Raw genomic sequence first — 26,594 nt, forward strand, 5'->3', positions numbered from 1 at the left:
TATTTAATGAGGGGGGGAAAAAAGTCTATGTATATATAAATAATAAACTTTGCGACTGGTGAGTAGAACCTGTTCTGTGTTGTTCTTGTTCAGCACCAGTTAATTGTGCTCTAGTCACTTCCCTTTCTTTGTGATTAGATTTCTTATTAATATGCCAACAGATTGCAAATATCTCAGAATTTTCTGCAGGAAAAGCAGGGTTCATATTCAAGATGAGAAGACTGAGACGATCTCTGTAATTTTTTAGTGTTTATTTCCTCAATGGAGGAGCTTTTTGAATTGTGTATATGTTGGGTAACAGCGGAAGCCTAAAATCTTAACGAGTATACAAAAATCTGTTTGAGACAAAATTACGTGGACATGCTCTCTCACAAGTCATCTCCAATGCTTCCTTGAGTTATTAGAACTTCACTCTCATGCTCTTACTGCCCAACTGCTCAGAGGATAAGAACAGACCTTAGTTGTTCTGGGCTGCTCTGCAAATATTCATGTCAAACCGTGTGAATGTCAAATATGCTGTTACTGAAAAAAAAGAAAAAAGAAAAAGAGTCCAAGCTCTGTAAACATTCCCTGACTAAAAAAGAACGTTTCAAAAATACATCTATATATATCTCATCAACAAAACGACCAGTCATTCCTGCTATACGCTCACTTCTGATTCCAGCAAGAGAAATGTTTCCAAGTTTGATTGTGAACTTTCCAAAAGATTTAATCTGTTAATGGGGTTCTCAGTTTGGGTTTTCCATATATGCTGTGTTTTGTTTTTGAGCTGCTCTTTTCCATCTATGGCAATTGCTTCAACAGAGAGGATCAAATTAGGTTGCTTGTCAATGAAATAAAGAGAGTATGTCTGTTATATACCCCAAAGAGGGGAGACGTTCAGTCATCACCCAAAGAGAATCCTCAGTGATGGCTTGAACTTGAGAGAATCCTCAATGATGGCTTGAACTTGAGAGGAATCCAAGCAAGGTCTTCACCAGGGTGAAGACATCAGTTTAGACAGCAACAGAAGGGGTTCTGAGCTGGGAGGTCTTATTCAGGTCAGATAGAACCCCCTGCATCATTGCAAGACAGCTGCGTGAGAGTCAGTGGTCATTCAATGTTGTTTTCATCGATTTGAAGAAGGGTTTTGATATGATGGGCTGGACAGAGATCTGGATAGTCCACCAAAGATCCTTTATCATCTTCAACTGGGTGAGGTTGAACCAGGCTGGGGGCTGTGATCAAGAAGCGGGAGGACATGGACTTTACTCATGACATCAGACTTTCATCACACACTCAGCAGCACAACCAGTCAGTCCACTTTTATCAGCTCCAGGGCTTGAAGTGAGCGTTATGATGACCAGGACCAGGACGTCCATCCTGGTGTGTCCAGCTCCAGCAATCATTAACAACAAACTGGCTATAACACGCTGATCATCTCACATAAATTGGCGGCACCACGTAACTGGAGAGACAGACAAGGACTGGAACAGCTGCATTACCAAAACACCGCAGGTTTTTGTTGCCCTGCAATCAGTAGATGTACCAAGGAGATAAGACATTCCACAAGGCTTCATCAATATCCTCCTCTGAGAGATCCTGCATATCAGGTGACAGAAGCAGAACTAAAACCAGGGTCTCTAAGAGGAAGAGGATTCAGCAAACCTCTGTTAGTATGCAAAAAAACATCCCATGTCACACCTTGGGAGGAAAGAGCCTTGGCATGGAGAATCTATTAGAACTGGAGACCTTTCATCACGGGAGAAGCAAAGCAGACAGCCCAAGACAGAGATTGAGATGTTGAGGCTCCTGGATAACCCTCAGAGCATTTTGTTAAAGTGCAAAGATGATGACATTTCAACAGTCAATGCATCTTCTTCGAAGCATGAAGGAAAAGTGGGCCTGAGAAGCATCCACAATATTTTCACACCAGATAAATCAAGCATTTAAATTCATTTGACCCACATTTTGAGCAACAGTGGTAGTTGCAAACTGTGAATAACCAAGAACCAAAAGAGCAACTTTTTTTTTTTTTAAGTGAATAAAAGCTAAAATAAATGGAACAACCCACCTCCATCCAAACCAGAAACCTATGCAAACACACAGTTGTGCATCACACACTGGTGCTGTTCCTAAGTCATGTTTCTGCAGCGGCTCTAAGGGCTCAGATGGGTGTGACTAATGCTGTAAACTTTAACCAAAGAGGAAGGCTTGGACGAAACCAGCAGTCCTCAAAAGACCTGTTTACCAGTGAATCTAGATAGGAGAGAATACTGAGGACATGTAGTCAGAAAGCAACAAAGTCTTTGGATGTTGTTATATTTCCATGCTTTCTTTTTTTTTAAAAGATTCTCTTTCTTCACACATTACAGTTTTTATACATGGAGGCTAAACAGTAGATTAACATGACCTCGTCCCTAAGATAGATCAATGAAATTTTCCTCTTATGGGTTCATTTGATAAACTATGACATCACTCACTTCTGTTGTACATGACAGCTCCACATATAATTCCAGTTCCTGGTTAAGGGGGGACAGGATTGTTCTAAAACAATTTCTGACCCCTTGTGGCAAGTGTCCGCACTTCAATGATGGCCAGATATGACAGGTGCTGTGTATAGATATACATCAGAGAATGAGACACATATGCACCAGCGTTGGCAACTGTAAATATCTGTTTTCATTAACTTCTGGGACACCAGTTTTAACAATTGATTTAGATTTTGACAATTTTAAAAGACTGTTATTCTGCTGGTTCATCATAAAAGTAATTGTATTAGCATATTTTCATATTTCAATATTTCAATCTTGTGCCAAAAATCTTTTTGAGCTTTTTACAATGATTCACATTTGCATCAGCTAATGCCATGATATACAGTACAGGCACCATAGTCTCATCATGTCCCAGTTTTCCGAATGCAGTTATAGTGCACGTATGGATCAGAGCTCATGTTAAGCTGCTGGTTCCTGTCACACTTTTGTAAATCCCTGATTTATGCAGTTCCTCCCTCTGTCCTCTGTCCTCTGTCCTCCTCCTCTTCAGCTATATGACGTCGACCAGCGTGTGCGCGGCACCCTCGATGGCCTGGATCAAGACTGACAGGTGGTAAAGCACCTTGTCCCAGTCACTGGGCTGTCCTGAGGATACAGCATTGGCGTATGAGTCAGCTAAACCTGGGAATGTTGGTTTGCCGGTGCTGCTGGAGGACCAGATAACATGCCTGAGGTAGAAAATGCAAGAAGATGAGGATAAACAAACATGAACAAGATGATAATAACAAATATTCAGAAATATATTTCAGGGTGTGTGTACCCATTTCAAAAACAAGGTCAATAAAGCATCTCCAGTAATTAGTGAATTAAATATGATTATAATCATATGATGGTTTGGATTTGAGTCTTGTACCTTTTCACACTGAATAAATCCATCCTGACATGTGACTGACACATCATCTTCTTACCTGGATCCATATTTTTCTGGGAAGGCCAGAGGGTTTAAGAAAGCCCTGTCCAACAGCATGAGCTGGTCGTTGATCTTTCGGACCTTCAGTGGCCTGAGAAAAGACAGAGAGATGGACAGACAGACAAACAGGTTTTTTTCCTCTGTCAACCAGGGTAGGTAAATATAAATATGTCTCACATACGTTTCATTTGCCAGATCTGAAGTTCGAATGACTTGATCCAAATCAGAAGCTGCACTGCGAAAACTGGCCACTGCACGTTTTAGTGGTTCTGAAAGAAAGCAAGTAATTCCATGTCATCATTCTTGGATTCAGATTCTGTTGCTTGGTCTGTTGTCACATGTAACCTAAAGACATCCATCCATCCATCCATCCATTTTCTATATTGCTTATCCATTGAGGGTTGCAGGAAGGGGGGCTGGAGTCTATCCCAGCTGACATTGGGTGAGAGGGGGCGTTCACCCTGGATTGGTCGCACAGGGCCATCAGGAGCAATTAGGGGTTCAGTATCTTGCTCAAGGATACTTGGACATGAACCAGCGAAACTTCGGTTGCTAGACGGCCACTGTACCTCCGAGCCATGCCGCCCCTTGTAACCTGAAGACAAATTCTTCTAAATTCACGTTACTTACACTTCCAAAAGTATTTTGATTATTTTAGACACGGGAAGGTTGGGTTGATCAAGACCCAACAATTACAGAACACCTTATCAGAAGTAGTCCTGTACATCAGAAGATAATCCTCTTCCAGCTGCCATGACCCAGGATGGAAAAGTAAAAACCATAACAAAGCAACATTTACTGAATCATATTCTTTAATCCTGACGTGTCCCAACATGTTCTGTGCTTACCCATGGAAATATTCTTGGTTTTGAGTTCATCCTCATATAGCATCACAGCTGTGGTGAGGTAGGCTTCCAGACTCTCAGCATAGTCGCTGCAATTGAATGGCAACAGCAGGCTGTCAGCCAGTCGAATCAGGATGTTTCCTGCTGTTCTGGCGACGGCTTGGTGACCGTGGAACCCTGAGAGATGCGGTAGGGTTAAATGGTTTACACACTAAATCACAGTGGCGCCGTGGCAGACAGATAAACTGGGGGGAAAATAAATAGAAATAAATGAGCATTCTCTCCTCAAGCCAGCTAGCAAACATGCTTTAAGTAGGACTTAAAAAAAAGGATTAAAGTGAGGCAGCATTTTCTCACCAGGATCAATGAACTTTGAGGCGTAGTCGAAGGTGTCGTATGCTGTGTGGTATGCAGGGTAAATCCGAGCCTTTGTCCTAGTCTGTGTGAGGAAAAATGAATCTGATTACTTCTCAATACATCAGAATTATGTGAACAATTTAAAAATAATGCTTTATATTTAAATGTGTAATTTGAATAATATCATACACAGGAAAATAGGGGGAAAGAATTTAAAGGAAGTGTAAATACATTCACTGTATTGTTGGCTGGATTACAGGAGAGTCTTTACACATTATTATCATTATAAATATTTGTTTTTCCTCTATTCAGTTTGCACTCTTCCTTGGACATTTGCACATTGACATGGATTTGTTTCTTGGGAATTTTTGGGAATCTCATCTCAAATTGGCAGTGCATTGAAAGAAGTTACCACAGTACTAAAAGTTGAGGTTCATGCCTTTTACGGTCAGTTCAGTGCAGCATAAAGTGATTGAAGTGATTGGTTTTACATACAACATAAAACAAAAATTTGTTAAAGATATAAAAAAAGAATTTTGTCATTGTTATTATTTCGGCTTTAAAAACACCTAAAGAAAGAGGTGTGTGTGTGTGTGTGTGTGTGTGTGTGTGTGTGTGTGTGTGTGTGTGTGTATTTTTATGAAGCAAAAGCAAAATAAATCATTGTAGTTTTCACTGAATTTTCCTGCCAGTCACACTGAGTTTATCTTTCATACCTTGTCGTATGTATATGACATATCAATGGAAGTGATTCCCAGGTAATGGACAAAAGCGGCATAATCACTCCCTTCTGCTGTCAGGAAGCCCACACTGCCAAAGGATGAAAAAACAACATAAAAACATATTAGATAAAGAATACGATGGACTGAAGAGGAACTGTAACTAAATGCAAACAGACTGACTGTACGGACATACATAATGAAAGAAAGAACTCGCCCAGTTTGGCAAAAATTTTTAATGGGAAACGTTCTGTAAAATCTTTAAATATCATCAAAAATAAGCCCTGTTTGTATCTTTCTATTTTATACTAGCCTACAGTGTACTCTGATTTAAAAAACAGCACAAACAGTATATCCCACATTTCACGCATGACAGGATTATTAAATTTGTTTGCCAGAGGGTTTGACGCCTTAGTTTATTTATAAAATTATTCAGAGATATTTATGAGTATGCATGCTTTTTCGAAGAATACAGTAGGAATTCCAATATTCCTCTATCAGTCTGCCTATGTTAGCTCGTGATTTTTGTTTGAGGGAAGAGTAATGGTGACATACCACAGACGCGTGTGGATTACCTGGGAATGGGTCCATAAGTTGGGCTGGTTCTGTTCGTATATCTGATCCAGTTATCATACACGGACATTGAGTCCCCTCCGGGAGCTTTGACCTTGCAACAAACACACTTTCATGAGACATTTCGCAACACCCGATAGCGTGAGAGAAGTTTTATCACCTCTGCCAAGTAGGTTACGTTTCCATAACCATTTGTTTGTCTGTCAGTAAGCAGGACTACTGGAAACTGTCAGGCTGATAGGGTGAATTTTTGAAGGTGTAACAGACAGATGACGCACAACCATCATGGGTTTTTTTTCTGTATGTATCTCAGTTAGTCCAGATAACACTCGTGAATATGTTCCTCTTTCCTAGTTAAAGGTATAAGAGGATACATACTGTGGATGATGATAACGATACAATATTTAATTCACTTAATTCAGGAAAAATTGCATGGTTTTCAATAAAATAAATCAGGTACTTATCTTATAGTTTTGCGAATATATACACTTACAGTATATGATGGTTGCAGAACTGTTTATCATACTGAGAGCAGTCATTGTCCTGCAAATGCTAAGCTAATGAACTTCACAAATATCTACCCTGATGCACGAGCTGGACTTCAGACCTCACCTGTTTAGTGGCAGTGAAGATGACATTCTGGACTGATGGCATCCCTAAAGCTCTGAGGGTAGCATTGGCTATGGGAAGGAAGGATACATCAGATTTAGATAACACAGTGTACAGCGGCAGTTCATTGCATTCTTTTAAGCATTTAACATACTCTATTATTTCGAACATCTGACAAGTTAAGAAAAAAAAAAAGAGCCAGAGATTCCCAAAACTGTAGCTGAGAGAATTTGTAATAATTTGTGCTGAGAAAAAGATCCCATGTTTCTGTGAGGGTTTTTTGTTTTGTTTTTTTGCTTTTTAGCATGAAAGAATTTCATTTATAACTCAATGGTGGTGCAGGTGGAGCTTCTTACCAAAAACTGCAATATCCACGTTGATGTAAGCAACAGTGCGTTCGCTGAGCTTTGTGAAATATTGCTGAAAGAATGACAAGATCATGGCATAACACACATTTCGGAGATACATTTTACTTGTTTCTCATCACTTTTGTTGTGAAAAATCACCTCTGTGTATTCTGCAGACCCAAGCAGGCCAAACTCCTCTGCTCCCCAGCTTCCAAAGATAATTGATCTGCGTGGCCTCCATTTATCTGCCACCAAAAGGAAGCAAGATTAAATTCTTGCCCAGAACCTGAAGCCATCATTCGGTCAGTTAGTCAGTCATAACTTTCCTCACCCTGCTTCACCATCTTCCCCAGCACTCTTGTCATTTCCAGCATAACTGATGTCCCGCTGCTTGGGTCAATGGCACCATGAACCCAACTGTCCCTGTGATTTCCGTAGATTACGTATCTGTCTATACTCAAAAACAAACGTGTGCAACAACACATAAACAAACTGAAAGCATGTAATGGCTGATTTGGAAGTGACCGCCAATCTCACCAGGCTCGACACTCCCCCTGATGATTCCCATCACGTTGGAGGAGCTCTTCACCTCTTCATAGTTGAAGATATCCAGTTTCACGTCACTGGAACAGATTAAAATAGAGACGTGAGAAGCCAAGATGACAAGAAACAGATATCCCCTTTAGTTTTCAGCTTGGTATTCATGAATTATCATAGCTGCGTGTCAGCCGAACACTGTCCGCATTGATTTCTGTTACAATATTCTTACTCAGTGCCTTAAAACAGCTTAAACACAGGCCTTTTGGCATTAGGAACCATATCCTGTTTTCAGTACCCTCTTTTTAATAATCTAGCAGAACTGCAGGGCATTAATAATCTGTGCAAGGACTTTGAAAGTATTAACAGCTGGCAGAAACAATCCCCATGCCCTCAAACTAGAGCTACATGTATTGTAAGAAAATGTCTACCATTGTGATTACTTATTACATTGAAATGAAAGTTTTACCTTGGACTTTCTCTTTCGTTCTATGCTGACATGCAGAAAGAAATCCACCAGTTTAAGAAGCTGAATTTAATCCCTATTGTTTTGTTTTCTGTTTTTTAGGGCCTGAGCCTGAAGGTACTACTTTGTTTTAATATATCTTCTTTCGTCCGTGGCTAAAGGCGGGATGAAACTTATTCAGAAACTGTTGTTTGGGAGAGCTGCCTCTCTTAACTGTCTTCTGGGCTCATATGTTCATCAGTTTGTAAGAAGTATGAATCATTTTCTAGGTTTACTTCTTCCAAAAAGGCAACGAGTGACTGAGGGCTGAGCTTGTCTTCTTTTTGCATCAGAGATGCTATCACGTGGCTGCAGTTGCTGATTGGATGATATCTGCCCGTTGACTACCTGTTATTGAAGGCGGATGTGTGTTTGAACCCTGGACCACCAAAGTTGTAGGTGCAGTTGAAAGCTCCTTGCCATGTGTCTGGAGCCGCTTCCCCACCAAGCTCACTGAAATGACCAAAGAACACAATTCAATTTGTCTTTATGGTGCACTCTTGAATAGGACTGTTGTAAACATTATAAAATCATGGTTGCAAACAGATTTGTCTCATCACAAACCAGATTAATATGTAGGCATCCTCAAATCCAATTGGTTGAATTGGAATGGGAGGGATGCCGGTTATATTCTTGACTGGAATTCTGTAGGTTTCCTCTGCAAAATGACAAATGATTATGGGTCATAAAGTTATCCATCGGTTATATTACAATCATGTGGCCTGATTTTATCTTTAAGTGTGAAGATGTAATAAGAAAATAAAAAACAACCTCTTGCGCATACTCTATAATGTACACATTATCTTCTTCAGCCACTGCATAGGTGTTTTAATTACCTTTTGCAGCCAAGTAGGGTGTGAGCATGTCTCCAAATTGAGAGGTAAAGGAGCCTCTCTCCACACCAGAAGGTGGCAGGTACCAGGAATGAGGATATGTCTCATTGGTGTCCGACATGAGATTGTCATTGATGTCCAGAGGGTCTGTATAGACAAGCACACCGATAACACCGTAGGGTGCTGCGTTGATGGCCTGGAGAAGACACAGTCAGTGCTTGTTGAAATATCAGTTCCCATCTATTTTTTGTGTTGTTTTAATCCCTCAGAGACACAAATTATATCTAAATTCAACCTTTCCAGAGCTTTTGCTTCTTTATTGGGTTTAAAAGTTGCCTTTTGGCATTTTTAGTGGTCACACATAACACATTTAGTGGATTTCCTGCATATTTTCACACGTTAGCAATAGCTAAGTTCTCATCTTTGTTTTCTGTTTGACAGTCACACTACAGAATTCATAATATTTCACAGCGCTGCAAATAAAAATCCAGTCCAGGAAATTAAGTTTTGTTTTTGGTTTGCCACACTCATTATCTTGTAACACATCTGCTCTCCAGACTCCCACTAGCATGACATACATTTCTTTATCTCTACTGAACACATTGTTTGCTGTTCATTATATAAAATTAACCAGATAAACAGGATCCTACTCACTTTATCAGCTCTTCCTGCTCCACCGTATCTAGTGATGGCGATGGTTCCTCTCAGGTCCACCGTCTGGTTCAGCAGGTGGTAGTCACTTATTTTCCCCTGATTGGCATAAACTAGTTTCCCCTGAAACCCATAGGAGGGGGAAAAAATCAACACTTGGCCAACACCAACTGATGCCATAAGGTAATGTAATCTTTTTACACCAAAATTCAAAATCCTTACAGTTAAATATGTGCAGCTTGATTGGAAATCTGGAAGTAAGTGAGAGCTCTGATCCTCCAAATCCTCACAAAATGATCTCACACCCCCTCCCCAAGTCCCTGAACCACACTTTTTTATGACTTTAGATTGCTACCTCCTGAAGTCACGGTTTTCTCTCTCTTCATCTTCTCCTGAAATTGTGACAAATAAGTTAGACCTTGCACCTCACAATGGGGGACATTGTAGGTTTGTTAACCCTGACAGCAGCATCATAACTTGTTGCGTTATCGCTCCACATAAATGGCTTTGGCCTTGAGATGACCTCTCTGGTTGTGAAATTCAGTCACATGACATCAGAAATAGACCCTCAAAGCCATTCTTTAAATAAATAGTAAACTCTATACAAAGAAAAGTTATTATTCTTTAACATTTAAGCGAAATATTTATTTTTACATATTATTTGTCATTTTTATTGATTTTTATTCTTGTAGCATGAATTATTTCCATACCGCAGCTGATTTTTGAAAACAGCTGTAGTCAAAGAAAATTCTTACATTTTTGGAACACCATTACAATGGACTCATCTTGAGTTAAGTTGCATAAATTTAATGAAGGGCAGCACGGTGGTGCAGTGGTTAGCACTGTCGCCTCACAGCGGGTTTGAGCCCCGGCTCCAGCACAGGATCTTTCTATGTGAGTCTCCATGTTCTCCCTGTTCCTGTGTGGGTTCTCTCTGGTACTCCAGCTTCCTCCCACAGTCCAAAGACATCAAGAGGGGACGAGGCTGATTGATACTCTAAATTGACCGTAGGTGTGACTGTGAGTGTGAATGGTTGTCTGTCTCTATGTGTTGGCTCTGGGATGGACTGGTGACCTGACCAGGGTGAACCCCGCCTCTCACCTGAAGGCTGCTGGGATAGGCTCCACCCCCCACGACCCTTAACAGGATAAGCAGTAGAAAATGGATGGATGGATGTGATGGAAATGTAATGAACTCTTATTTTGAACATACTAAAACAATCAAGAACAAAGACTCCCTTATCATAAAACTGGCTCAAGATGTTATCATGGGGTTTTTATAGCTTTATTGAGTTATTGCATATATATATATATATATATATATACAGTATATATAAATCTAGATATAGATATACTGTATATACAGATATATATCGATAGATAGATAGATAGATAGATAGATAGATAGATAGATAGATAGATAGATAGCTACAGATAGATAGATATAAATCTAGATCTATCTATCTAGCTATCTATCTATCTATCTATCTATCAATCGATATATATATATGTATATATTTATACACACACTGCATTTCAAACCCATAAAATCTTCAATCTATCTCTTTATTTTCTCTATGTCTAATTTTCATTCGAGCCTCAATAAAAGATGTGCCAATTCATGTAAAGCTTTTTCATGCATAGCAACAATTCGCTGATTAACCAAAAATGTTGACGACTGAAAAATTGTTTTCGTATTTTGTTAAATACCATAACAAAGATTTGTTTTAAACTTGACAAAGATTGTAATTTTTAATGAATGATTGAATAATAACATTGCAGTCCTTTGTCCAAAAGATCTGTATAAGAGCTAACAAAGATATTACGAGCCTGCGGCAATAATAAAACCATATAAAAAGAAATGATTTACTAAAACTCTGAAAGGATTGTGAAACATAAAACCACACAGAGAAAACATTTCCACATTCTGTTATGCATTCATTTTGCATGACTTCTTTCCTCTGGCGTTGCATTTAAGAGCCTATATTTGGAAGACCCTATTTTCAGAGTTACTGTGATATTTGAACAACAAAATAATTGTATATTAAGCAAGAAAAAAATGAATCAGCGATGTGCAGAATTTCACATCTACATGTTTTACCAACTGTTGTTTTTTTTTAGAGCGCTAAAATTTTATGGTTAAAACAATAATTGACTGAGGTACAATCTCATAAACTTTAACTATCCTCTGCACTATCTGAAAGTACTACTTTAATTTCCGCCCTTCACGGGTGGCAGTTCTCCCCCTGGTTATTCTTAGGTGTGTGTGTGTGTGTGTGTGTGTGTGTGTGTGTGTGTGTGTGTGTGTGTGTGTGTGTGTGTGTGTGTGTGTGTGTGTGTGTGTGTGTGTGGTTTTTTTTTTCTACCTTTGGGTGTCCAGCAGGAGAGTATGCAGCGTATGGCTGAACCACTTCAGGATTGCTTTGGTCTGAATTATATGGCTTCTCTTTTTCTCTGGCAGTGTGCAGGACTTTATTGGATGGATTCACTGAAAGAAAAAAAAACAGTTAATACAAGGAGGTTATAGGAGTAAAAGCATCTTCAGTTATTTATGGCTGTGTTTGATTTTAGAAGCCTGGTATAGATGCTCCTGATGACAACTTCAGTGAGCTCACCTACTGTAACCTTGTTAGGGTTTTTGGGGTCAGGGAAGGACAGGAAGACCATGTACTCTTCTCTCCAAGCCTGATCCAGACCGCTCTCAGGGTCCTGCCATCTCTTTAACATAAACTGCACCGTCTGCTCGTCTCCAGCAGTGGTGGCCATATGAGGCACTTTGGTCAACTCCCTTTGAAAAGAGACCATAATGACAATGGTGAGATCCAAAACTGTGTGATATCCTCCTTCATAATGCTGAAAGAAAGAAGAATTCAATGAGAATACAAACACGATTCCAATTCCATTTCCACAATATTATGACTATTTTCCCAGATTATCAAGAAAAGTACCACATTCACAAAATAGGCCTTCGGTTTTAATATGTTAAATTCTATTTTGTTTGGTAAACTTTAATATATCAGAGAACAAGGCAGGATTTTAAAAAAATAATAATAAATTGAAATGAAATAGATTAATTAATAATCAAATAATAATCTACTTTTTCTGTTTTTATTTCTGTTTTCACCCTATTTCACGTGAACAAAAAAAGTATGAATAGAATGAAAGAATCATCTGTCACTCTACCTGAGGTTCTCCTGAATCTGGATGTTGTCCACTTCAGACAGGAATGTCTCAATGAAGCTCTCATCCACATCCTTCACCACATCCCTCAGCCAGGACGGTGCCGAGCTGCTGCTCTTGGTTATACCATAGTGACCGATGAGGATGCCTACGGTGAAAACAGCTGCACCACAGAAAACTCCAATCAACACCTGCTTTATCATTTTGCTCCTTGGGATGTAAAAAAAGATGTTCTTCAGGTCACATATGAATTCAAGCTCAAGTTTGAGGAAATCTTTGCATCTAATTTACGTGTACCAAATGACCAAATACAACGTCCAGAAAGAGACATGCAGACATAGTGAGGTTTACTGATTACTGTTTGCAAATGGAATGGACTTTGTCCCTGTGTGTGTGTGTGTGTGTGTGTGTGTGTGTGTGTGTGTGTGTGTGTGTGTGTGTGTGTGTGTGTGTGTGTGTGCATTTGTGAGGGTTTATGTCTTTTGTTCACAATGACTGTGTGAACTTTTAGATCGTATCTATGATTAAAAAAAAAAAAAGAAGCTGGGTCATTTTATTTAAAACTGCCAGTTGAAATGTTTCTGAAGATGAGGCAAGTTACAAAGGGCGGGTGATACATTTAATGAAAGCACATTTAATTTCATGCTTCAGCTATAACACAACTTTTTGTGAATTTTAGGTCTTCCAGCTTTATTCAAAATTATTTTGAACAGCTTAATTACGTGGGATGCAGAAGAGGTGTGACTACAAAAATAAACCAAATAGGATCCTACCGTCTTCTGAAGTAAAAACGTCAACTTTTGCACATTATTTAGTGAAAGACTTCTCTGTTGTCAATTCGTCCCGACTTAATGTGACTGGTGGTGTGATGTGTTTGGTCAACTTTATTAATAATTCTTATAATTCTGTAATTTATATAACAGTCCATAAATACTGATAATTGATGATTGACAATATACATGGGTTGGCAGAGTGGTGCAGTGGTTAGCACTGTGGCCTCACAGAAAGAAGGATCTTTCTGTGTGGAGTCTCCATGTTCTCCCTGTTCCTGTGTGGGTTCTCTCCCGGTATTCCAGCTTCCTCCCACAGTCCAAAGCCATCAAGAGGGGACGAGGCTGATTGATACTCTAAATTGACTGTAGGTGTGACTGAGAGTGTGAATGGTTGTCTGTCTCTATGTGTTGGCCCTGGGATGGACTGGTGACCTGTTCAGGGTGAACCCCGCCTCTCGCCCAAAGGCAGCTGGGATAGGCTCCTTAACAACATAAGCAGTAGGAAATGGATGGATGGATGGATAAAATATATGTTGTCCCACATTAATACAGTTTCTTAAATATGTTAAAATTTGTGGACAGAGTATAATTTGCATTGCATTGCAATCTAAATGATGCTTTGCCTCAATTAAAACAGAAACATTTTGTATTTCCAACTTTATATGGCATTTTACTGTCTTGTCATCCAATATTTTGCCTGGAAATACAAAGTTCAGCAACTCTGTCAACATAAACACTGTCTGTTTACAGCTGAAGTAGTTTATCCTTCTGTGACCACCGCAAAACTACTTTTGCCTATTCTGATTTAATGCAAATTTATCATGACCAAAGTTTGGCTATTTATTTTGAATTGCAATACTTTGGGCTAATGCGTATGGGAAGAATGATTTCCCTCACCAGCACCACCTAACTCGCTGAGCTTTTTTAATCGTGATGGGCTGTGTCGAGTGGTTGTCAGTAAACCAAGGCATCCGCAGACGATAATCAAAGCTGTAGTGCCCTCTAATGGGGAAAGACGTCATTACAAAATACAACTCGGAACTTTCTACTCGTTTATGTTTCCCCTACTTCCGACTGAGCCTCGTACTCAGCCCAATCATTCTACAGCGTTGTGAACGTTTGAAAGTTGAGGAAGGACATTCACTCTTGTCTGGTTAATTCTCTCCGGTTTTAGCGTTGACGCTGCAAACATGAAATTTAGTTATTTTCAAGTCACGTCGCCAAAATTTTGATGAACATTGAAAATTCCCAGCATGCAATTGCTCTTCCTCCATCATCTCTTTCGCTTTCACTCCTGAAAGTGACAATTTGAAGCTGCGACTCAAGACGCAACGGTAATGAAACATTATGAGATATAAGAATAAAAACATAAACAGTAGAGGTGTAGGAATTCTAGATAATATAGCGCTCCAGTCTGGAGAGAAACTGCATATATTTAACAAGCTAACTCAAATAAGTAATAATTCAATCAAGTTGTCTATGGCCAATCTCCAGAATTTTAGTATTTCCAAATTAAGCTAGTGGCCTAATTTGTAGGTTGAGTCTTGGCTGGTGGTCGCCCAGCGTCTTACTATGATGCTTTATCTTCTTCCTGTGTATTATTAAGTTCAGATCTCTGATAAATTCTGGCTCCACAGGTGAGAAGGTGCCCTACCCCATTCCACCATGATTGACGCTCCTCTTTTCCTGCTGCTGCTTTCCTGTTCCTTCTCATTGGGAGCGCAGCTACCAGATCAAGTCAAAGACCCTCCAGTAGCCACCGATAGTCAGCCATTCCCTTGGGATCAGATGAGACTCCCTAAAACCATCTTCCCCCTCCACTACGATCTGACCATTCACCCTAATCTGACCACCCTGGACTTCACCGGTGTTGTTCGTATCCAGCTGGATGTACGTGAAGACACCAGGACCATTGTTCTCCATGCTAAAGCCATGAAGACATCCGGTGTGCTGCTCATGGCTCCTGAGGGTGTGAGGTCTCTGCAGGTTTTGGAGAATCCTCGTTTCCATCAGCTTGCCTTGTTGTCAGAAGAGGTGTTGACCAAAGGGAGGAAGTACGAGCTTCAGTTGCAGTTTGCTGCCAACTTATCTGAGAGCTTCCATGGTTTCTACAAGGGCAGCTACCGCTCCAGCACAGGGGAGGTCCGGTAAGATAACTTCAGATTCAGACATGAACGCCAATTGCAATAGATTTCACAACTGGATTGGATTGTACATCCTTTTTTAAAAAAAATATGATTATGCCAAGTTTAACAGTGTCTTAATTAATGTTGTGCATAGTAGTTTTTACTCTGTCTTTACAGCATTTAATTATGATCTCACTTTAAATACATTATTAGGGTTCTGGCATCTACGCAGTTTGAAGCCACTTATGCTCGAGGAGCCTTTCCCTGTTTTGATGAACCTGCCTTCAAAGCCAACTTCACTATCCGCATCATACGAGAACCACGACACATAGCCATCTCCAACATGCCCAAGGTAAAAACACACACACACACACACACACACACACACACACAAATGTAGGAGTTTAAGGTTTGTAGGGGTCAACTGATGATCAAATTCAATATTCAGCACTTTGACAATTACCAGAAACTTTTTTAAATTGGTACCCGGGCTTCTATCTCATGGTAGTCACCATTATCACTCAAGGCTAATACACTGTACACACACCCTCAGATAAACAAGGAAATTTATCCATCCATCTATCTCTATCCTGTCAAGGATTATTTGAATCAGAACCCAGACTTCATTTTTTTATATTTAATCAGTTGCAATAACTGTAAATTAAACCTTCCACTGACCACCACTGTTGAGGTCTGGCAGCCCAGTGACGTCCCTTTATCAACAAACACTTGATGATGCAACCAATGGTTTGGGTCCTTCCACTCACCTGCAATTCTCTTCCTAATAATTCTGGTGATCCTGCATGATGGTGTCTGGTTATCACTGTGTTTAACTGCAGTAGTTCTTGCCTGGCATGTCACTTTATTCCCCTTTTGAATGAAAGGCTACTTTGATTAACTGAGTTATTTCACAGAATAATGATATAGAATTCATCCATCCATTTTCTTCCACTTGTCCTGTTAAGGGTTGCGGGGGGCTGGAGCCTATCCAAGCAGCAGTGGTCCCCAAACTTTTCAAACTCAGGGCCCACTTTTAAATCTCAAAAATTTTCACTGCCAACATCCGACCCCATAAACACAGAGGCCATATAATGTGTTCTCAGAGCACTTTTGTATTAAAGATTGAACATAGAGGACTGAACTGAATACAGGAGAAACATGTTGGAAGCTCCACAGTCACCAACACAGCATCTTTAAAATCAGTAACACCTTCAGTAGGCTAGCACATAATCACATATTTTTTGTGGATTTCCCATCAGTGTCTTGTCTCTCTTCCCTTTTAATATTCCCTGTTGCTCGCCAGCCGTCCATCCTCCAGGTTCAGCCATCAGCATCAAACATAAACAAGTCAAGTGCAGTGCGGTCCCACTGCAAAGTAGTTCTGCTGATAACAACAAAATTTCCTATCGGTTATTTGCTTGTCACACATCTAATACTTGAAAGAAAAATAAAACAAAATAAAGAAAATGATATTTAAACATTTTAATATCCTTAACAGTGTTTTAACATTTAAAACATCATTCTGTATATGTGTATATATATATATATATATATATATATATATATATATATATATATATATATATGTATGTATGTATATATGTATATATATATATGTATGTATGTATATATGTATATATATGTATATATACATACATACATACAGAATATATATACAGTATATATATATATATATATATACACACACACACACACACACACACACACACACACACATATATATATATATATATTTGTAATTACTTGTCCACCCCCCCTCAAAAATCATACTATTTTGGAAATGATTTGATGGCTCATTGGCAATACCTTCATTGCCCACCAGGGGGCCACCACCAGCAGGTTGGGAATCACTGCAGTTGTGCAATTGTGCTTTATGAGTAAGAACATTTATAAATAGGAATGTTTCATCTGTAACTGCCTCATAAAAATTACCTGTTTGTTCCCCTTCCACGTTTTCATCACTGCTGCTCTTTTTTTTAGGTCAAAACAGTGGTGTTGCCGGGCGACTTACTGGAAGATCATTTTGACACTACAGTGAAGATGAGCACATACCTGGTGGCCTACATCGTGTCTGACTTCCTGTCTGTGAGCAAGACCACCCGGCATGGTGTCAATGTGAGGACGTCTCTGCACATACTGTCTTTTCATCATGAATCAACTAGTTTAATACTGGAGACGTTTATCATGAGACAGTTATCAGTTCATCAGTGTAAGATTTTATGTAATATTGTGCAGCGTCAATACCAAGGAGCGTGTTTTTCGCTGTGATTTCCGTCAGATTTCTGTCTATTCTGTTCCTGAGAAGATCGACCAGACAGCCTTTGCCCTGGATGCTGCGGTGAAGCTGTTGGACTTTTATGATGACTACTTCGATATTCCTTACCCCCTCCCCAAACAGGGTCAGTGGAGTTACATTTGCAATAAAGATGTTGCCATTGTTTTGGTTGCAGATTCAGGAAGTAATCATCACGTTAAACTGTTGGGTTTTTCTTTTTGAGGGTCTGATATGCTAATATCACTCTATCCGTGTGCTTGTTTGCAGTTTTCATTGAGTTCAGAAATGCAATTTGATAGAATGTGCATAAATGCTGACACCTCCAACTCCATCGCTATTGAAAATAGCCTGTAAAAGGGCTCTCTGTTCATGTAAATTCTCATTAAGTTTTCCTTTTAAAGTCTAGATATGTTTGGATGCAATATTTCTTCATAATGGATGGATCAGACAGGGGTGGGCAACATTTTCCTAGAAACTCATACTGATTTAAAAGAGATACATGGGTTTGTTTGCTCTGTAGCTAACATTCAATGTCGATTCTTGGAAGGTCGGCCGATTTTTAAAAACATTCTGCCTGACAATTACGTTGGAAGAAAATATCTGGGTTTTTATCGTTTTCCTTCGATGACACGTATGTGGCTATAATTCTTTGTCTAACAATGTCTTTTGATATTATACTCATTGAATCACAACAATTAATATTCAGATATTCACTTGAGGCATTTAGTCCAATTTAAATGTAGACAGAGACTTTTGCTGGGAGTTTATTAGCAGTACAGGTAAGTTTTTTTTAGGTATGTTTTGTTGTCCTTTGAGACATTTTTTTGCATTCCACACAAGTACATACCTATGTGATTCAAGACACATAGTGTATTTGTTGCTTTTGTGCCTTGCAGATCTGGCTGCTATCCCTGATTTCCAGTCAGGAGCCATGGAGAACTGGGGGCTGACCACCTACAGAGAGACAGCTCTTCTCTTCGACCCCAACAAATCCTCCGCTTCAGACAAGCTGGGTATCACTATGGTCATCGCTCACGAACTTGCGCACCAGGTAGTGGACAGCAGCAGATATTTCCTAAATTTAAAATGTGTATTTCTCAGATTCAGTCTTCATGGCGCTGTATGTCTTTTCTTCTCTTGTCTAGTGGTTTGGGAACTTGGTGACGATGGAGTGGTGGAACGATCTGTGGCTCAATGAGGGTTTTGCCAAGTTCATGGAGTATGTTTCTGTGGACATTACATACCCAGAGCTGCATGTGGTACCTTTTCATGATGTTCTTCTCCTGTCTACATATCAACCTCATTTTAACCCAATACTGTCCTTAACTCTCCTCACTCTTCTTCCTAGGATGACTTCTTCTTGGAGAAATGTTTTGAGGCGATGGATGTGGACTCCCTCAGCTCATCTCACCCGGTCTCCACCCCTGTGGAAAACCCCACACAGATCCAGGAGATGTTTGACGACGTGTCTTATGACAAGGTCTGTGCAAAATCGGTGTTATTCTCAAAGACAAAGATGGACTTGATGGGTTTGGAATGTTCATGTCTGTGTTTTTTAGGGAGCCTGCATTCTGAATATGCTGCGAGATTTCCTGACACCTAACAGCTTTGAGATCGGCATCATCCGATACCTCAAACGTTACAGCTACCAGAACACTGTCAACAGCCACCTGTGGGAGAGTCTGACTGATGTGAGTGATGAGGCAGTGATGAGTTAATGAAGTTAGAAAATCAACCTGAATATTTGGGGTTTGAAAACTTGAAAAGAATCCCCCTAGGGATGCACAAGGGGGTGAATAAATAGACCATTTTTTTCAGAATGTGCTGGTATCTTTCAGTCGTCTTTTGTGGAATTTGATATTCATGTCAGACCAAATGTGCTGCTTAATTAAAAATACAGCAATTAGTGCAACATCAACAGAAATCACTGCACAGCTGTTGTGTTTCAATTATGACAATTTTTCTCAAATGACATCAGGGTTTTAAAACTTTAATATGAACAGTGCAGAGCAGCAGCTTGGATGTTAATTCTAATTGTTAATCTTTGGCATTCTAGTTTGTCTCATTATCTTGAAACAGATTAATGTGACTGTGAGAGCAGCTTCATTGGGCGGCGCAGTGGTGCGGTGGTTAGCTCTGTTGTATTTAAATCTTCAGGAAATATTCCACTTTGAATAAAGTAAAAATAATTTTGGTTTATTCGGAACCGCTAAAGAAACTCAAGGACACTTTACAAGGATCAAATTTATTTCTAGTTCTTGGGATTTAGAAGAAATCTTCCTTATAGTCATTTGGTGGGGTGGTCATGGTGTTATGTTCATATTCTGTATTAAAACTTTGTGTTTTTCCTCCACCAGATTTGCAACTCTGACAATATGGACGGTGGAATCAAACAGACGGAATTCTGCTTAAAGCGCAAACACCAGTCTGGTGCCTCTGTAAGATTTCATGCTTTTCAACAAAAATATCTAACAGTGCAAGTCAATACACTGTAACCTACTTAATATAGTGACAACAGTAAGCTGGGTAGTATTCAGTTGTGTGTGTGTGTGTGTGTGTGTGTGTGTGTGTGTGTGTGTGTGTGTGTGTGTGTGTGTGTGTGTGTGTGTGCGCGCGCGTGCAGAAATGGAACTCAGGTGACGAGGTGGATGTCAGGACCATCATGGACACCTGGACATTGCAGGAGGGGTTTCCGCTGGTCACTGTTGAGGTCAGAGGTCATGAGGTCAGGCTCAGTCAGGAGCGTTACCTGAAGACAGATGACCCCTCCCTCACTGACGGGTAAAATTTAAGTTGATAATTCATGCACTTGCTAGAAAGGTCTGGTCACATGATGATTTTTTTTTTTTTTTATTAGCAGCAAAGCACCTCAACATATTTCCTGTTTGATTGTTTTTTTAGTAATTTCATGGGAAATTATTATTTATGTTATTTTCTGGATTTGGCCACTTAATGTTGGCAAAGTAAAGATTTAGAAATGTAAAACATTGATTCATTCACTTTTTTTTTTTCCAAACTAAAGCCATTCTCCCTGGGGTGTTGTATGTAACTGTGTAGCATGCCATTCAAACCATTCAGCAGTTGTTTTTGATTATAATTAATTTTTAAAACTTTATGTAATCTTAAGCATCAAAAATCTTTATTGTCATTGTGAGAGAGAAATTTTCCAGAGAGTTAACTAGTCTGATGTTATTTATAATAATTATTTTATTTATCTATTATAACAATCATCATGTGTTGATAGATTCTTGTGGCAGATCCCATTGACCTTTGTAACCAGTGCATCCAGCACAGTGCAACGATTCCTGCTTAAGACAAAGACTGGTGAGTGTGTTGCTCTGTTTTTATTTTACAGTACGTGTCATTTAAATTTTACTTTAAGTCCTTTGCCCTTACTCTCTACCTGTAGATGTCCTATACCTACCAGAGACAGTAGACTGGGTAAAGTTCAATTTGAACATGAGCGGCTACTACATGGTCCACTACGCAGGCGAGGGGTGGAACTCCATCATAAAACTGCTCCAACACAACCACACAGCCCTCAGCAGCAATGATCGAGCCAGCCTCATCCACAATGTCTTCCAACTGGTCAGGTCTGTCAACATTGGATTTCCCATGTTTGTTTGTTCCATCCAATAATACATTATACTATGAGGTAGCATGTTTGTAGTCTTCCCCTTTTTTTTTTTAGTAGAATTGACTTTCAGAAACACGCCAACTTTTTGGGGAAATACAAATACACTTATTGTCCAGTGGCCGAGGTTAGGTGTTGGGCACCATTTGATACTTCCACACTTCCCACCCACTGCTATTCCCTGTGCTAAGTTAATTCGCACCAGCTGGTCTCTGAGGGTCTCAGCTCCCTACTGCACACACAGATGAGGGAAGGGATTTTATCTTTTTGTGTGGCTCTGGGGAGGATGGGATAAATTTGTTCCCAAAAAGTTGATTTAATACACAAATTCAAAGGTTAATTAATCAAATATACTTGCTGGAATAGACCAAGCACCAACAAAGTGTTGATTTAAAAGACGTTTGTGTGTGTGTGTGTGTGTGTGTGTGTGTGTGTGTGTGTGTGTGTGTGTGTGTGTGTGTGTGTGTGTGTGTGTGTGTGTGTGTGTGTGTGTGTGTGTGTTGCAGTATCGGGAAAGTGAGGCTGGACACAGCTTTAGAGCTTTCTCTGTACCTGTCCAAAGAGACCGAGATCATGGCTGTGACACAGGGCTTTGGAGAGCTTGTACCGCTCTATAAACTGATGGAGAAGAGACAAATGGCTGCTCTGGAGAACCAGATGAAGGTTTGTGAAGGATCCACCAAGAACATTATTTATATTCACTTAAAAACTCTTGATTGACTTGGTGATACACAAAATGTGCTGTTTGTTATTATGTGGTTTATGGATGAACCGATGTAATAGTTGTATGGCTGCTTGTATTTCCACAGGGACACATTGTGGACCTGTTCCAGGGCTTGATTGACCGCCAGGAGTGGGGTGACTCTGGTTCAGTGTCTGAGCGAGTGATGAGGAGCTACCTGCTAACATTTGCCTGTGTCAGAAACTACGCCCCTTGTGTGACCAAAGCCACTCAACTGTTTAACATGTGGAGGGACTCGGATGGCAACATGAGGTCAGAGGTCACGGTCTTGAATGTTGTATTACTTATCTATGAGTCTTCACCTAAACTGTAGCCTGTGGTCATTTTTGACACGTGTCAGTCTTTTCTTAACATCTGAAGTACACAAGGATATAAAACTTTTCTCTATTTTACAGCCTCCCTGTTGATGTCACCATGGCTGTGTTTCTAGTCGGAGGCCGAACACCGGCAGGGTGGGACTTCCTGTTTAAGAAGTACCAGGATTCATTGCAAATGTCTGTGAAGAGCCGCTTGAAGTCTGCTATGGCATTTAGCCCTCTGCAGGATAAGCTCAAGTGGTGGGTACTGGTGGAATTTAACTTCTGTTAATTCTGGTGGATATGTTTCCATCATTTGTACATGGAGTATGTGGGTTATATTGTGCCTTTTTTTGGTCTGTTTTTGTGATTGTGAGTCTGCAGATAGTGTTTTGTTTTGAAAATTGACCACATTCACTATGCCATTTGGGCAATGACTTCCTGTCTGTTTTGATGTGGTCTGTGCAGTTTGATGCACCTTCTGTCAGTAATAGACTTCCTGTGTATTCCTCACAAAGCGGCGCACCAAGCTGCCCTGGCACATGCCTTAATTGCGGCGCTTCTCGCAGAAACTGAATGATCAACTAGAAATGTAGTGATCCACTCTGGCTCGACAAAGCCCATCTTGAGGAATTAAGGGGTTTGTCTTGGCTGTGAACCTTTGGGTTAAACTCAATTATTTAAGAAAGCGTGGTAAGCAAAACAGAGGCATGTGGGTCTTGTGGGGTTAAATATTCATTCAAAAAGAAATTAGCTGAACTGTACACATTGCAGATCAATGTATGGCAGTGATGTCAAAATGTTGTTTACCAACTCTTTTCATCATGATATTTATTAACGAAATGAACATTAGGGTGTTTTTTCAAGGACGCATCGGTAATTGCTGGTTGAAGTACAATTACTGGTCTGATTTTATCTCACTCTTCCCTTCTTACGTCCCCTCCCTCTACAGGATGATGGAGCAGAGCCTTCACGGCGAGGTGATGAAGAGTCAAGACCTTCCAAGTGTGATCGTGTCTGTCAGCAACAACCCCCATGGCCACAAACTAGCGTGGGACTTTTTCCGTGCCAACTGGCATACCCTCGTCAAGAAGTCAGTCAGTTCATCGTACTAAAATGCTCTTTTTTATAAGCTGCAATATGCATGATTTGCATGGTCAAATACTTGATGAGGTCATATGGAACTATAAAAAAACTGTTCCATACACAACCCAAGGTTCAACTGGCGTATGAATCACAATTTTTAAGGATCCACGGGAAACAAAATTGATTCTAGGTTGTTTGTATTCGCTTACACAAATGGCTCATTAGCACCACCCTCTCTGCAAACGTATAGAAAAGAGTACTGCCATTAGTGCAGTCGAGATGATGTTTATGGTTTTTATTCATTTTTTAATTTTGTGGTTAGGATGATTTTTTTTTTCTCTCTATAATGTACAAATCAAAAGGAACCGCACTGAACCGTTACTCAAAAATCACAATCCCGGTCTGGCTGCACCCCAACAATATACAAGCATGCTACACAATATGAGCAACACTCATTCCGGGGTGTGTCTAAATAAGACGTGTCTTGTAAACATTCAAGTGACACCCACCTTAGCTTCCATTTTGTCCGATGACATTCGAGTCCTCTCATAAAAGATGTTAATCTTTTGCTTCGTGTACAAGTCATGTTTCTAGAGTTGTGTTCTCGGAAATTTGACTTATCGCTGAACCAGTTTCCTTCAATGCCACAGGTTTGAGTTGGGCTCCAATACCCTTGCAAGTATGGTGATGGGAGTGACCCACCACTACTCTACCAGGGAGATGCTGGAGGAGGTAAGAACGGCCAAAGCCCTGAACTGCACTGCATGTAGACCGAAACTGAATGATTACATTTCCTAGAAAATATAGTCTGTTGTAGCCTTTTGAAAGCCCCAAGAGTCATGTTATGTTCTAGTGCTCAATGCTCTGAGAGCAAAGATGTAGTCAATCACTGACAGTTGAAAGTGCTTGGTTGGTACATGACTACCACATGCAGAAGACTTGAGTATGTTTAGATACTACTTCTTCCCTCTCCCAAGCAACATCTTAAGTATTTTGATCAAACCATGAAACTTAATTTTCTACTTCCCTAAAGGAAGTGATACATACTGCATAGCTCGACAACTTCTTCAGACGCACAAATGTTTTAATAGAATTTTTGATTTGTCAGCAACGTTCAAAATGAAATTTAGAGTGCAAAAGTTTAAATTTGAGTATTAAAAAAAGAACAGGAATTATGATTCCAGTGTTGAATTTTGGATTTAATGCGATAGACAATATAACGTGTAACTCGCCAAAAACTAGTTGCATTAAACGCCACGGCAGTAAGTTCAACATAACACTCTCTCATCTTCACAGCATGTTGTATGAAATAGTTATGCATGATAGTTTTGGCTAATTCTTTGGATGAAATTATATATGTTTCCAATATTCAATGTAGTATATTTTGAATAGTATTGGACTGATACCGATCAATGCATCCCTTCGAATTAATTGAAATAATTTTTATCAATTTCATTTATTTATTGAAACAAAAACAAAAAATCAGTGTTTTTACATTTTACACTAACATCTCTGCACTGTAACGATTATGGACATTTTCATTATTCTGTTGTAGTGTCAGACTTTTATAGATGTGTATGTAAGATCGCATTCTCTGCCTGCACTCAGGTGAAAAGCTTCTTTGGCTCTCTGACTGAGGAGACGGGCTCTGAGATGAGGTGTATCCAGCAGGCCTACGAGACCATCGAGGAGAACATCCGCTGGATGGACACCAACCTTCCTCTGCTCCAGGCCTGGCTGGACAAACACAAACATCGGGTCACACATGAGGATTTATAACAAAAAAATGTGAATAACTGTGTCGCTGAAACAAACGTTTGGAGGTGAAGTCTGGTCTGACTGACACCACAAAGCGGTTGACCCCACACTCTAAAATCAAAATGAAAGGAAACTTATTTTTAAGTGCACTTTATTAGTATTTGGACAAATGCAAATAAGAAATAACCAGTTACCCCCCCCTCAAAAAAAACCAGGAACAGCCTAATTGAAATTTTGTCAGTTAACTGTATTAGGTTAGTTAAAAACAAAAGACCCATCTAATGTAATGGAATAGACCAAATATTTATTTGAGATTATCAAAGATCCATCCATCCATTTTCTATAGCACTTAGCCATTAAGGGTTGGGGGGGGGGGGGCAATTAGAGGTTCAGCATCTTCCTCAGGGATACTTGGACATGGTCACGGGGGGAAGTGAGGATCGAACCAGCGACCCTTCGGTTGCTGGACGGCTACTCTACCTCCGAGCCATGCCGCCCCAGATTATCAAAGATGTTTACAATACTAAACTGTGAATAATTTTTTTTTAGAAATGACCGACTCGTGACTTAAAAAAAAACACAGTCCAAACATGAATGTCTTTTTGTTGTCTGAATACAAAAAGTCTCAATAGATTTCCGTGGTATGTGAGTTGGTAGGGTTATCGGAACAATTTTCTCATTTCTTCATCGGCGGGTGTCAGGATCAGATACAAATTTTTAATGGGATTGAGTTTCTCTGTGAAACTGTGTGTTTTTGTGTGTGAGTTAGTGTGTGAGTTAGTGTTTTTTACTCATGATTTAATGACATTCACATCAGATGGATTGCTTATCACGCCACTCTTTCCACGTAAAAACGTACAAAACAAAATGTTCAGAAACGCGTGCACAGGCGGCAGATATTCCCACAATTTTGTTCCTAAAAATTGTGGGAATATCTGCCACCCGTACACTGTTTGTCACGGCTACACTTGAATAAATTTTTCAACCGCTAACTAGAGGGCAGCTAAGAGAAAGTTTTCTCAATGTAACACATTGGTTCAGATTTATGACATTGATTTGATTGATTTATGATGAATGAAACTAAATTGTGCACCCTCTGGTCCACTCTAAAATACTGTCACGATTGCTTAAATAACACAGGAAAGTACAGGTGGTTGTGCTCTGTAGAACACGCCTTGTCATATTGCTGCAGTCCTGGACTTTATTTGTGCTAAAAGTGTTTTTTTTTAGACATGGAACTGGTAAATAAATTTTTTTTAAATTCATTTGCAGGTATGTTTCTT

At 39.7% G+C, this 26,594-nt stretch overlaps 2 protein-coding genes across 2 annotated transcripts; one reads left to right on the plus strand and one right to left on the minus strand.

The window, feature by feature from the left end:
- Positions 1–1,970: 1,970 nt before the first annotated feature.
- On the minus strand, positions 1,971–12,950 carry naaladl1 (N-acetylated alpha-linked acidic dipeptidase like 1). Its single transcript, XM_086205388.1, has 19 exons — positions 12,604–12,950; positions 12,036–12,208; positions 11,787–11,908; positions 9,424–9,543; positions 8,773–8,965; positions 8,501–8,594; positions 8,285–8,389; positions 7,432–7,517; positions 7,226–7,345; positions 7,054–7,139; positions 6,904–6,967; positions 6,551–6,618; positions 5,941–6,032; positions 5,363–5,456; positions 4,647–4,728; positions 4,293–4,466; positions 3,626–3,713; positions 3,443–3,535; positions 1,971–3,202 (listed from the first exon to the last, which is right to left on the minus strand). Exons 1-19 carry the CDS (start codon positions 12,801–12,803, stop codon positions 3,025–3,027), a joined length of 2,232 nt encoding a protein of 743 aa, XP_086061514.1. The 5' UTR covers positions 12,804–12,950; the 3' UTR covers positions 1,971–3,024.
- Positions 12,951–14,455: 1,505 nt separating this feature from the next.
- Positions 14,456–26,576, plus strand: erap1b (endoplasmic reticulum aminopeptidase 1b). Its single transcript, XM_086206678.1, has 19 exons — positions 14,456–14,707; positions 15,011–15,520; positions 15,713–15,851; positions 17,501–17,635; positions 17,799–17,919; positions 18,692–18,846; positions 18,941–19,054; positions 19,144–19,275; positions 19,355–19,486; positions 20,153–20,233; positions 20,419–20,576; positions 21,040–21,119; positions 21,205–21,388; positions 21,936–22,092; positions 22,239–22,423; positions 22,567–22,728; positions 23,420–23,560; positions 24,204–24,285; positions 25,162–26,576. Exons 2-19 carry the CDS (start codon positions 15,039–15,041, stop codon positions 25,330–25,332), a joined length of 2,811 nt encoding a protein of 936 aa, XP_086062804.1. The 5' UTR covers positions 14,456–14,707; positions 15,011–15,038; the 3' UTR covers positions 25,333–26,576.
- The last annotated feature ends 18 nt before the right edge of the window (positions 26,577–26,594 follow it).

The sequence above is a fragment of the Aulostomus chinensis genome, chromosome 6, assembly GCF_037954235.1.
Source record: "Aulostomus chinensis isolate RoL2024-O1b breed Wild chromosome 6, RoL_Achi_v1.0, whole genome shotgun sequence".
In the NCBI taxonomy this organism is placed as follows: domain Eukaryota; kingdom Metazoa; phylum Chordata; class Actinopteri; order Syngnathiformes; family Aulostomidae; genus Aulostomus; species Aulostomus chinensis.

Coding starts and splice junctions, on each gene's coding strand:
- naaladl1 (XM_086205388.1), bottom strand. CDS start 12,803: ATGATAAAGCAGGTGTTGATTGGAGTTTTCTGTGGTGCAGCTGTTTTC. Junction 7,518..8,284: donor ACATCCGCCTTCAATAACAG/GTAGTCAACGGG, acceptor AATCTGTTCCAG/TGACGTGAAACTGGATATCT. Junction 7,140..7,225: donor GGGGAAGATGGTGAAGCAGG/GTGAGGAAAGTT, acceptor TTTTGGTGGCAG/ATAAATGGAGGCCACGCAGA.
- erap1b (XM_086206678.1), top strand. CDS start 15,039: ATGATTGACGCTCCTCTTTTCCTGCTGCTGCTTTCCTGTTCCTTCTCA. Junction 15,521..15,712: donor TCCAGCACAGGGGAGGTCCG/GTAAGATAACTT, acceptor ATACATTATTAG/GGTTCTGGCATCTACGCAGT. Junction 22,093..22,238: donor CTCTGGAGAACCAGATGAAG/GTTTGTGAAGGA, acceptor GTATTTCCACAG/GGACACATTGTGGACCTGTT.